This window comes from Ptychodera flava, chromosome 5 (genome assembly GCF_041260155.1).
Source record: "Ptychodera flava strain L36383 chromosome 5, AS_Pfla_20210202, whole genome shotgun sequence".
Lineage (NCBI taxonomy): Eukaryota > Metazoa > Hemichordata > Enteropneusta > Ptychoderidae > Ptychodera > Ptychodera flava.
The window spans coordinates 10,948,448-10,960,500 of record NC_091932.1 but is presented as its reverse complement, the minus strand read 5'-3'; the positions used below and the strand labels follow the sequence as shown (position 1 = coordinate 10,960,500).

The 12,053-nt window shown below is 36.6% G+C and overlaps 2 protein-coding genes across 2 annotated transcripts in view; both read left to right on the top strand.

Annotated features, from left to right (window-relative positions):
* LOC139132701 (uncharacterized) overlaps nucleotides 1–1,962 on the top strand; it is a 220,793-nt gene extending 218,831 nt beyond the window's left edge. The window contains exons 11-12 of the mRNA XM_070698968.1: nucleotides 1,228–1,380; nucleotides 1,931–1,962. Of these exons, the coding sequence (XP_070555069.1) occupies nucleotides 1,228–1,380; nucleotides 1,931–1,962 (185 nt within the window). The remainder of the gene's footprint in view (nucleotides 1–1,227; nucleotides 1,381–1,930) is intronic.
* A 78-nt stretch (nucleotides 1,963–2,040) lies between these two features.
* On the top strand, nucleotides 2,041–11,441 carry LOC139132478 (fucolectin-like). Its single transcript, XM_070698806.1, has 3 exons — nucleotides 2,041–2,135; nucleotides 5,144–5,383; nucleotides 11,028–11,441. Exons 1-3 carry the CDS (start codon nucleotides 2,117–2,119, stop codon nucleotides 11,246–11,248), a joined length of 480 nt encoding a protein of 159 aa, XP_070554907.1. The 5' UTR covers nucleotides 2,041–2,116; the 3' UTR covers nucleotides 11,249–11,441.
* The last annotated feature ends 612 nt before the right edge of the window (nucleotides 11,442–12,053 follow it).

Below are 12,053 nucleotides of genomic sequence, written 5' to 3'. Positions count from 1 at the left end.
GAGTTTCCACCGAGGTACGTAATTGGGTGTTCTTAACCTTCATTGTCGACATGGCTTAGAACAGCACGAATTCATCTTTCTGAAGTATCAGTTTGAACAATAAACTCTGTGTCAAAAGTAGGACTGCCTAATTCTGGTTCGGACATCAAGTCTTCCTTCAAGGCATTGAATGCACTTTCGCATTATGTATTCCTAACAACATAATTTGGGTTTCCTTTGTTTGTGAAGTCTGTTCGGACACTTGAAACAGGTGAGAAATTAGGAATACATTTCCTATGATAGCTGACTTGACCGAGGAAGGCATACCTATGAAGCACTTGTCTGGTCTTAAGGTAAGCATCCCTAAAACGGTCAAAAACTGCCCTCAGATCAGACAATCCTATTTTTCCATCCAGCACTGTGCACGCTCATATCATCAAAATAGGCTTTGGCAAAGGTTTCATAAATATTTAAAATTCAATCCATAAGTCGCATATGTCACAGGAGCATTTTGCTTTCCAAACGGCATTACAAAATATTCAAATAACGGATTCCTTTCATGTTCCCTTTGTGCTGCCTTTCTTCAATCTCCCTCTGAGCCCGTTTTTCTGCTATCTCTATTTTTTCTCTATTCTATTTTTTTGCAATTGCCAGTGAAATAATTGGTCGGCTGTTAGTTTTTGACTAGTTTGTTCTTACAAGGTCTTATCCTTAAGCAGCTTTCGGTTTTAAGATAATTATCAAAGTATTTCTTTTACACTTGGTACAATCAAATATTGGTTAATATTTCCATAAACATTCACTGGCATCACTTACATACCAAACGTCATGACAGAAGGAAAGCATAGTGTAAGGAGTTTATCAAATAAGGCTTAAAATTTACAACATGGTATTCTTCTGGTCACTTCAGAAGGATGCAGTGATCATTAACCATGACGGGGAATCGTTAAATGATTACCTTTCAAAATTTGTACTCTGTTACGTCTTTCATGCGCCTTTAAGTTTTTTATCATAAATCATGCTTTTGAACACAATCTTAGTCTAATAATGAGATGCGTTGCACTTTCTACCATACCTGATTATCAGTTCTGTGAAATGAACACATAAGTGGATGATTAAAAGATAGGTAACCCTGAACATAAAGTTACACTACTCTTATCTCATAACCATAAAAATCAGAAAATCCAGCCATATTCAATAGTATGTATTCAGTAATCTTATTTATTTTACCAACTTATGTACCTGCAGCGACTCAGCCGCCACCACCAACAGAAGCACCACCGCCACCACCAAAAACGGAGCCACCACCAACTGAAGCGCCCCCACCGCCACCGAAAACAGAACCACCACCAACTGAAGCGCCGCCACCACCACTACCAAAAACGGAATCTCCAGCAGTAGGTATGTTATCTTCGATCGTCTCATTTTTCTCTACATTTAATACGGAAAAATAAGGCCGGTCATGAGATTTGTACTGAACTCCGTTTCGATATTAAATCTCAAAAAAATCATGCGTGCAATTTTAATCAATTTGATATATGGTAATGCTTGACACAATAAATACATGGAAAAGCATTTCTGACTGTGAATATCAAGCTCATTTTGCAACAGACGGTCATAAAATTGTATAATTAGTTAAACCTTTTATTGTACACATTTTACTTGTAATTTACTTTCTTTTCTTCTAACTTGCTGACATATATTTACGGAAGGCGAGAGTAAGTCATTTTTTGTAATTTCTGAAGTCTTCGAAACTATGAGCATCAAAAGCTTCAAAATGCATGTTCACATCACTTTTATCAATTTTATTAAATGGTTCATCTATGAGGTCTATTAAATAAAATCCCTTGAATTCAATAAAAATATTACCAAATGTTTTTTGCATGTTTAAAAAAATAAGCATGTGAATTAAAGTTCACATTTTTTATTGCCGAACTCTTCTGTGTGTCAGGAGACCCAGATATATTCCAAACTGTGAACTAATGTACAATTTAATATGAAATTACGTTTAAGTTTGTTGTCTAAAGGATATCAATTAAGATGCCTTGTCATTTCAGACACATTGTCAAGTTGAGGTTCAGCTATCGTTAAACTATTGTTTCTAATAATACTTTCCTTTTTCTATGATACAGCCACTATGATTCCGACTTTACCACGTGAGTATAATCACTTTATATGAATTGACAAACGAATGTTCTCTCCTAACAGGTAACACTAATTCGAGCTTTCCCTTACAGTTTATCTAGATGTGGACATTTTCAAATCATGTCACCACTTGTCGATATGAATATTCCTATTTGCTACATATCTTTCCAAGCGCTTTGTTCTTTATCAGGTGGAATATTGGTGCCAAATTTCACTTTTATGCGATCAAGATTCAAATGATTAATTGACAAAGTAGACTGAAATCCATCACTGGAGGGCGCTTTCTACGCTCCTCCAACACCCTAAGAATGATGAATTTTTCAGCCAATGTGAAGACATAATCATATATGCTGTCCCTCACTGTACATGACTAATTAAAATGTTAGGGTTCAAATAAAATGTTAGGGTTCAAAAGTATTTCAGAAAATTATTTCACGAAGAACCAAGGGTTTTATCAGCTTTATTTCTGATAAATAGATCAAACTATTCTCTATAATTTATTTATTTATCTATGTATGTATGTATGTATGTATGTATGTATGTATGTATGTATGTATGTATGTATGTATGTATGTATGTATGTATGTATGTATGTATGTATGTATGTATGTATGTATGTATTTATTGATTGATTGATTGATTGATTGATTGATTGATTCATTTCTCTCAAATGGGTAGTCTATCTTACAACATTTTTACGATTTACATCACACAGCCGAAAGGAAGGACCTTAAACAAATTGAAAACTTATACAGGTAATTGAATGAAATCACAAGAAACAGCGAGAGACTCATTGAGACACTTCAACAATCGAACAGAAAAAAAATAACAATAAAAACGTCAATCCAGTGAAGAACCATCATGAACATGTTGTGGGGAAAATTGCGCAACTGGGTTTTTAAAGTGTTGCAAATTCTTAATGCTTCTTATAGGCAGTAGAATATCTTTCCAAATTGTAGTTGCACGATATATGACCTTTGTCCAGTATTTATAAAAAATTATAATTTTTTAATAAATCATTAAACATTTATAATAAATTAGTATGAATAACAGTTACTTGATCCACGATTATTCAAAATTTTATATAGGATACATAAAGGAACTGGTTTAAGGAATCAGACGCTTCACTTTTTAGAAGTGAGAAAGTTTCTAACAGCAATCAAACAGTCAGACGAGTGCGAAGGTCCACTGGTAACATTTTACGACGCGAGAAAGGAGTTTTTGTTGATATTATGACATTAACCTCAAGTACGACTTTACAAGCCTGTTGTTGAAATTCGTATATCAAGCGAAGGTTCGCCTTTGTTGTATTGCCCTACACACTGCAGAAACAATCAATTACAGACAGAAAATGTCGTTAAGGGACACAGTTTCCTTAAAATTCAGAATCTGATATACAATTTTATGCATCCATTATCGAGATGAGAATCCCAACTTCAGGTACTGTCAATATCAATGCCAAGAATGGTGTGATAGAAAACATTTATAATGTCATATTTCTAATGCTTCCATGAACATATACATTTGAATCAATCACATGATTAACTTTTGGACGTGACGCTATAACCATACTTATGGTTTTGGACGTATTAGCTGACATAGCTTTGCTAGAAAACCGAGGAAGAAACCGGTGTAATATCGTTAAGGAATTTTAATTCATTTTCCTCGATATTGGTGCCTGATCCGCTTAAGGTTTGATCATCAGCGAATATGTGTAAAGTTACCAACTTTAAGACGTAGGGAAGTCAAAGATAAAAATAAAACAAAATAAAACAAAACATAACAAAATTGAACCCTGTGGAAAATTAGAGACAAGTGTCAGAGTTTTAGAATTTTCTCTTAGATACTTAACGAATCGATTACAGCGTTCGCATTAATTGATTGCCACCTCACTACTTCTGAACCACTGCCATAAGATAACGCCTAAACTACAAATCTCGCGCATCAGCCAGAACGGCCGACCAATCGAAAACAGGCTTTTCACCGTGAAACCGTGAAGCCACTGATCGGCTGCTACTATCTCTACTACCTTAACATGGTCTCAACATAGACTGTCTTTGGCCTCAATATAGAGAGTCTTTGGCCTCAATGAACTGGCGAACTGTCTTAGTGCATCCATTAGTGTACGTAAATGTTAAGCAATTAAACATGCAGTTCTGTATCCGTGCAGTTTTTTACGGCACTGTGGCTTCCATTCATCAGTGGCCACTGTATATAAAATAAAAAGTGCAGGACTTGATTTTCTTTAGCATTTGTTCGGATGTAGTGAGGCGACTATCAACTAATGAGAACGGCAAAGAACGGGTAGAGGTAGAAATATCCCCATCTCTACGTCTGATTACATTCTAATCGTTTAATAGACAACGCCAACAGGCACAAGTGCGGGAACTACAGATTCAGGACTTGAGCACGGGTTAACAAGATGAGAATTATTGTTGGCAAAAAACTAAGCTTCTGAAATATTTTCGGCCAGGTTACATTAACTGTTCCCAAACATCCTATTTCCTGTTCTTTCAACCGGGCAAATCGAACCTTGAACAGGTATGTTTGGCGTGAATGCATATAATTCATTTCTTTCAAGTAATTTTATTTACTACCATTTGCAGTAATAGAGCGCGAAGCCATTGCAGTGAACTGCAATAAAACTGCTTACACTAATTAGTTTCAGCTATAGCTGTGGCCACTTTGGTGTTGAACAAGGCTACTTGATAAAGACCAAAAAGTCTGCTTGTACAAAGGCAAAACTAGCTCTGTCTGAGGCTCGAGTTGTAAATGAGAGTTTACGATTGGCACCCTGTGTTCAAGATTAAGATACAATGTAACATTACCATGCACTGGTCCATGTACAAATCTTTTTTATTTCAACTTCCCCAGACAAACTGTCTGCATGGGACATACAATGTTGTCGACTTTGCCAGCTGGCTACAGCTGAAACTAATTAGTGTGAGCAGTTTTATTGCAGTTCACTGCAGTGGCTTCGCGCTCTATTACTGAAAAGGGTAGTAATTGATCTTCCCAGCTTGCGAGTTTCCTCCTGGTCTCCACAATGTGGCGCAGGGCAGGCCAACTGCTCAGAGCTCCGATAGATCCAAAAAAGATTCTGGATCGGAAAATGCAGTTGATGGAGACTTCAATACTGATGCAAACTCTGGTTCATGCTCTTGGACAAACAAAGAATACCAACCTTGGTGGACAGTGGACCTGGGAGAAACTTACGACATCTATGAAGTTGTTATCACCAACAGACAGGATTGCTGTCGTAAGTAAACATGACGAGCATGCTTAAACACAGAAATAATTATTGGCTAAAAGTATCATAGTTCTGAACAATATTTCTTTTTGTCATTTATAATACGTAACTAGAAATTGACCAGAAGGTGCTTCAAGTCGAAAACATTGCATGTTTTTCTTAGGGAACTTTCGATCACAAATGGGTTTTCTTCCATTATGTTATTCTCTAAATATTCGGTTTCCTACCCAGACCGGTAATGCGAGTAGGAAGATTACGTCAAGCAGGAACTTTCTATGATGACTTGCTTTCACAAGTGAGTTTCAGATGCCGGTAAAAACACTAGATAGAAGTTGTTTTAAACTTGTGCTGCAGCTGGCGGAGGAACTCATGCAAGTGTTATAAGAACTTTACTATATGTTCAACAACCTCAACTAGAGGTCACGTGACACGAGTCACATCGACAGGTTGCATGTTCACATCGTTCCGTGAAAAACTTTGCGTTTTCTCGGAAACTTTGGAAGTTTTTACTTCAAAAGTCGCCAAAGAAGTTGTTCGAAGATGGGTGTAGATATTGTTAGTTGGAGAAGTCGGATTGGCTGCTTTTCTCAACCGAAAAATTGGAGAAATATTTTGACTGGGCAGAATGGCGTGACGAGGACTCCATACAAGCGCGGCATGCTGCATAGAACAATGGCCTACTTGCTGGTTTGTACATTTATTATTTGCGGTGCAGATTTAATAATATCTGGCACAGACTTGTTCTGGACATCATTAGAAGAAACTGGACAGCTATGTCTTGCTCAAGATTTGAGTCAGTGCATGCTGAAGTCCGCACAAAGAAGCTTTCTACCATTTCATTCGAACTTCACCGATCCGTGTCCACCTCTCAGTGCATGCATTCTACAGGTGTCAGAACAAGGTGTCAAACATTCCGTGTTATCTAGATGTACAGCGACGGATTTTGTTAGCTTTGAGGTCAGTCAGCCATTTATTACACGACTGCTTCAATTATCAGGTGACATTGAACTAAACCCTGGGCCAGAAAAGGATATACTCGAGGCTATGGAATTATTGAAATCTGAAATATTGACCGAAATGAAAAATACTCGCAAAGAAATTCGGGGCGAATTACAGGAACTGAAAACTTCCCAGGCAGAGTTGAAAAATTCCTGCTCTGAACTTAGCAATGAATGTAGAGAGCTGAAAACGTCTGTCAGTAAAATAGAGGCTGAAGTAAATGAATTGAAGGAAAACAGAAATGTGACCGAACTCGATATGTCAGCCATATCTCAAAAACTTGACGTAATTGTGGAGCGTTTAGATCAGCTTGATGACGATACAGACAGACTCGAATCATTCTCCAGGAGAGACAACGTAAGACTCTACGGCATAAATGAAGATCCGGGCGAAACATTCGACCAATGTAAAGAAAAAGTAGTGGAAGTTCTAAACCAACACGTCGGCAAAAAATCATGGAACTCAAGAGATATCGTAAGAGCTCACCGTGTTGCTGTAAATTGGACAGATAAACCGCGTCCAATAATTGCCAAGTTCCATCATTGGGATGATAAAGTACTTGCCTTGACCGCGCGACAAAAATTGAAAGAAGTCGGAATTGGAATAGGGAACGATTTGACAAAGCGCCAGCGGAGGACTGTTGCAGATCTTAGGAAACAGGGTAAGACTGCATATTATAAAAACGGCAGATTAATTGTTTCTCAGAGTCGTACTGATGGAGATTCAAGACAAGGCACAAACGGTGGTACAGCTAAATCAATGACAACGCATGAACGTCCGCGAACGCGTCTGCAGTTCCGCATGCAGGGAAACCCAGACTAGGGGTTCGGCCATGGCCCAAATAATGTTAGTTTTCTGACATGGAATGTTCAAGGCTTGAAGACCAAGCTCCATTCTTTTGATTTTGCAAATTATTTTATGTCTTTTGATGTTGTTTCCTTTATTGAAACTTGGGCACAGAGAGATGGGGATTTTTCAAATAATTTCCCAGGTTTTCAGATTTTCGATAACGCTCGAGGTAGAACGGCGAGATTTGGTAGACACCCTGGTGGTGTTTGTACAATTGTACGCAGTCACCTTGGAAAATATGTCAAACAGATTAAGTCAAATCTCCATGATTGTATTTTTCTTCTGTTTGAAGGAGGTATTTTTAATTTAGACAAAGATCTTCTTTTTTGTAGTATTTACATTTCTCCTCGGTACTCTACTGTTTACGAAAAATTGTCCTCTTTAAATGGTGTAGAATTATTAGAAAATGAACTGTGTAACATTCTTGCAAAATTACCCGAGGTTTATTTGATAATCACTGGGGATTTGAACGCCCGTACTGGTGAAGAACGGGATTATATAATAGATGATGACACAGAACACATTATTGATTGTGCGTATGTGTACGACAGAGATTTTTTCAATATGCAACGTGTGTCAAAAGACAAAGAAGTAAATTCCTTTGGTCACTCTCTTCTTTCTCTGTGCTGTACTTTTAATTTGCATATTGTAAACGGCAGAGTTGGTATGGACGCAAATATAGGTGAATATACATGTGTTGCAAATGCTGGTACGAGCGTAGTTGACTACACTATAGTATCGTCAAAGCTGTTTTCTATCCTTTCATCTTTTGCTGTAGAAGAGCGCACCGAATCCGATCACTTTCCTTTGTCCTTTTCTGTTAAATCAATGGATAAGTCTGATGTCGGGTGCGTGCATGATCATAACACAGTAGCTCTGAAAAAATGTATGTGGCGTCCTGAAAAGGAAACTTCCTTTTAAATGTTTTCCAGTCAAGTGAAGTTAAGGACAAACTTGATGAATTAGTCGCAGATACAAACTCAAATATTGGGGATTTTATCCATGAAATAGTTGATTCATTTATGTTTGCCGCAGACAAATGTGACATGGTAAAAAAGGCTTCAAATATTTCAAAGTATAGAAAACAACCAGTTTGGTTTGACAGAGAGTGCTCTGATTTAAAGAGTAGAAAGTACTATTTTTTAAGAAGATTTAGAAAGTCAAACAGTACAAATGATTTACAGTTGTATAAGGAATCACGAAATCAGTTTAAGAATCTGTGTCGTAACAAACAACGTGTTTACAACGATGATGTAAGAAATACACTAACATCACTGTCCAGTTCTAATTCAAAGTTATTTTGGGGAACTTTGAGACGTTTGGTATCTTCTTATCCAGCGCAAGTTAATATTATGCCAAGGGAATTTTATGTTTATTTCAGTGAGCTGTTTGCACTCGATGAGTCTTTTGTAGATGATTTTGCTATGTCCGATGACCTAGAAAGTCTTTTAAGAGGGGTTGACATGTTTGAAAACTGCGATGAGGTAGAGTATGAAATTCTAAATCGTCCTATTTCAAACGATGAGATTGTTAAAGCAATATCTAAATTAAAAAATGGAAAAGCAGCTGGGCCAGATTGTCTCTTGGGCGAATTCTTTAAATCCACTAGCAACTTTTTGGTTCCGTATCTCAGTGTCCTTTTTAACAGGCTTTTTGAATCTGGTACTTTTCCAGAGGATTGGTCCAGAGCTATTATCATTCCATTACATAAGAGTGGTTCATTTAATAATCCTGAAAACTATAGGGGAATTTCTTTGCTTAGCATTTTCAGTAAAATTTTTACTTCCATTTTGAATAGTCGTTTGACTTTCTGGTCAGAAGCACTTGGAAAAGTTGACGAAGCACAGGCAGGTTTTCGTGGTGGTTATTCGACTGTTGACAATATTTTATTCTTCAGTCCATCGTCCAGAAGTATTTGTCACGTAAAAGAGGCAAATTTTACTGTGCATTCGTCGATTTTTCAAGGCTTTTGATTCAGTGGAGCGCAAGCGACTTTGGTATATCCTCTTACGAGGTGGAATCAAAGGAAAAATGTTTAAGATTCTATATGCAATGTACCAAGATGTGAAATCATGTGTACGGGTAAAACATCAAGATACAGGTTACTTTGATTGCCCTATTGGCGTACGCCAAGGTTGTATGTTAAGTCCTTTTCTGTTCTCCTTTTTTATAAACGAATTAATTAGTGAGATACAAAATAGAGGTTATCGTGGCATCCAACTTTTTCCAGATTTAATAGAAATTTTTTGTTTGCTATTTGCAGACGATGTTGTATTATTTTCAGATACAATTGTTGGCTTGCAACGTCTACTTTATTGTCTAGAGTCATATTGTAAAACATGGAAATTGTCAGTGAACCTAGCTAAGACAAAAATTATGGTATTTAAAGCAGGTGGTTTTCTTTCAAAAGCTGAGAAATGGTTTTTCAATGGGAAAAGAGTACAAGTTGTTTCTTATTATAAATATTTAGGTATTATGTTTTCATGTAGACTGATATGGTCGATGGCAACTAAAACGTTAGCACAGCAATCACGTAAAGCTTTAATGGGTATTTGTAAGGCTAGCAGAAAAATTGGTATGCTTCCTTATAACACATTCTTTAAATTATTCGACACTATGATTTTACCTATTTTGACATATGGGTCAGAGGTTTGGGGTTTTGAAAGACATGACAGTCTAGAGAGAATTCAATATTATGCCTGTCGTTATTTTTTAGGAGTTGCTGGAAATGCACCAAATGTCGTAGTTTTAGGGGAATGTGGTAGACATCAAATCTTTTTATATACGGCAAAACGTTGCATAAATATTGGACAAAACTTCTGAAAATGCCTTCAAGTAGATACCCAAAGAAATGCTACAACATGCTTTATACCATTGAACAATCAGGTGTTAGATCCAAACCAACATGGGTACAGCATATTAAAAAATTGTTGCAGTTATGTAATTTACATGATGTTTGGGAAAACCAAGAAATAGATGATGTAAATTCTTTTATGCAAACTTTTGTTCAGAGATTTAAAAATTACCTGTATGATAAGTGGTATAGTGAAGTCTGTTCACTCGAAAAGTTGACATGGTACAGACAATTGAAATCATACATTGAGCCGGAAAAGTATCTTTTTTCTGTGAAAATCCTCGCACATGCGCGAATGCTTGCAAGGTTTCGCACTTCTTCCCATTATTTACGGATTGAGGTGGATCGTAAATTCGGAATAGATCGAGATTTAAGATTTTGCTTACTATGTGATAGTTCAGAAATTGAGGACGAATACCACTTCCTTTTAATTTGTCCTTTTTTTGAAAATCAGAGAAGGAAATACATTCCTGTAAGATATTTTAATCCACCTTCTGAAAGGAAATTTATTCAATTGATGACAACTGATGATATAGCTACTTTGCAATGTTTATCTGCATATGTTTTTCATTCAATGAGACTGAGAAAGGAGTTGAATGATATGTAAAAATGTTAGTGTGTGATATTCTACTTTCCTGTCACTTATTTCATTTGAATACTATGTAAAGTATGATGGGCCGAAGGCCTTATATTACTGAATAAAGACCTTAGACAACCTCAACTAGCCGTTGTTATGAGAACGTAAATAAAGTGAAGTCATCAATAATAATAGTTCATCCAGTTTTTCTCTTTTTCATTTCCTTCAACATTCCTTCATTCTTCATCCTCCTTCTTAATTGATGCTGTTAAGTTTATGGACTGATAGAATTCATAACAGTGAAATAAATAGCATTACCATAGATGCATATATATCAAACTTACTAACAAAATTAATTTTTTCTACTCTTTAAGCTTTCCGTCTGAAGAATGCCGAGATCCGTGTTGGTGACAGTGAAACCTTCGAGGATAATCCACCTTGTGGAATGATGATACTTGGGAGAATGGTGAAGGAAAATCCAGTCCATGTCAGATGTGGTTGTGAGACTCCAATGCTAGGGCGATACGTCAGTATACAGCTGATTGATAGAACGCAGATGCTGACCTTGTGTGAGGTAGAAGTAATGGTTACCTAGATACAAGGCTGGCATCAAGCGGGACCATTTTAAACAGAAGAGAAGAGCTATACTTTATGCATGCTAACGATGATGATGTCGGGTGAAGGGCTTCTTTATTTAACCTGAATTGGATAGTTTTAGAATGAATGACATTGAACGTGTCCATTTTGTTCTTGGTAACTTCTTGAGAATAAAGAACTTATAGCAATCTGCAGCAAAAGATCGTCAAATAAGATTACTTCTTTCTTGTCCCTTGCATCAGAAGGCATACGAAGTATTGATAACCTACCCAAGGTGTTCGTTTCACATGTATTACCCTCGTTGTTATGTATAGAAAATCGCTGAAATTAGAATTGCAGCCTTTGACTGTTCATAATAACTAATGCTTTCATGTCAAAAGCTGAATCATAGAACATAACATTGAGTCTGCTGAACAGCAGTTTATCGATTGATATGGTTTGCAAGAAAGATAATTGATAAGGTGAGTGTACAAAATGAAGCAGTAAACTAGGTTACATGACGTCGACAAACATTTGCCCTTCTTCAGGCAGTCCTACATACATGTGTACCGTATAGTTCCATCTTTAAGCTAAAATTCATGATTTTTCAATCTGAAATTTTGTTTCGCGTTCACCCCAAGTTCTAAAATAGAAAGGCCAATGAATATAAATCCAAAGATTAATTTCCGATAACTAGATGACGTTTGTTACAGTGACTACGTTTGTTTGCTTCATACATAAATACATACACACATACATACATACATACGTACCTACATACGTACATACATACATACGAACATACATACATACATACATACATA

What these genes read in the sequence shown, in the direction of transcription:
- LOC139132478 (XM_070698806.1), top strand. An exon ending in CAACAGACAGGATTGCTGTC is followed by an intron (nt 5,384 to 11,027) that starts GTAAGTAAACAT and finishes CTACTCTTTAAG; the next exon opens with CTTTCCGTCTGAAGAATGCC.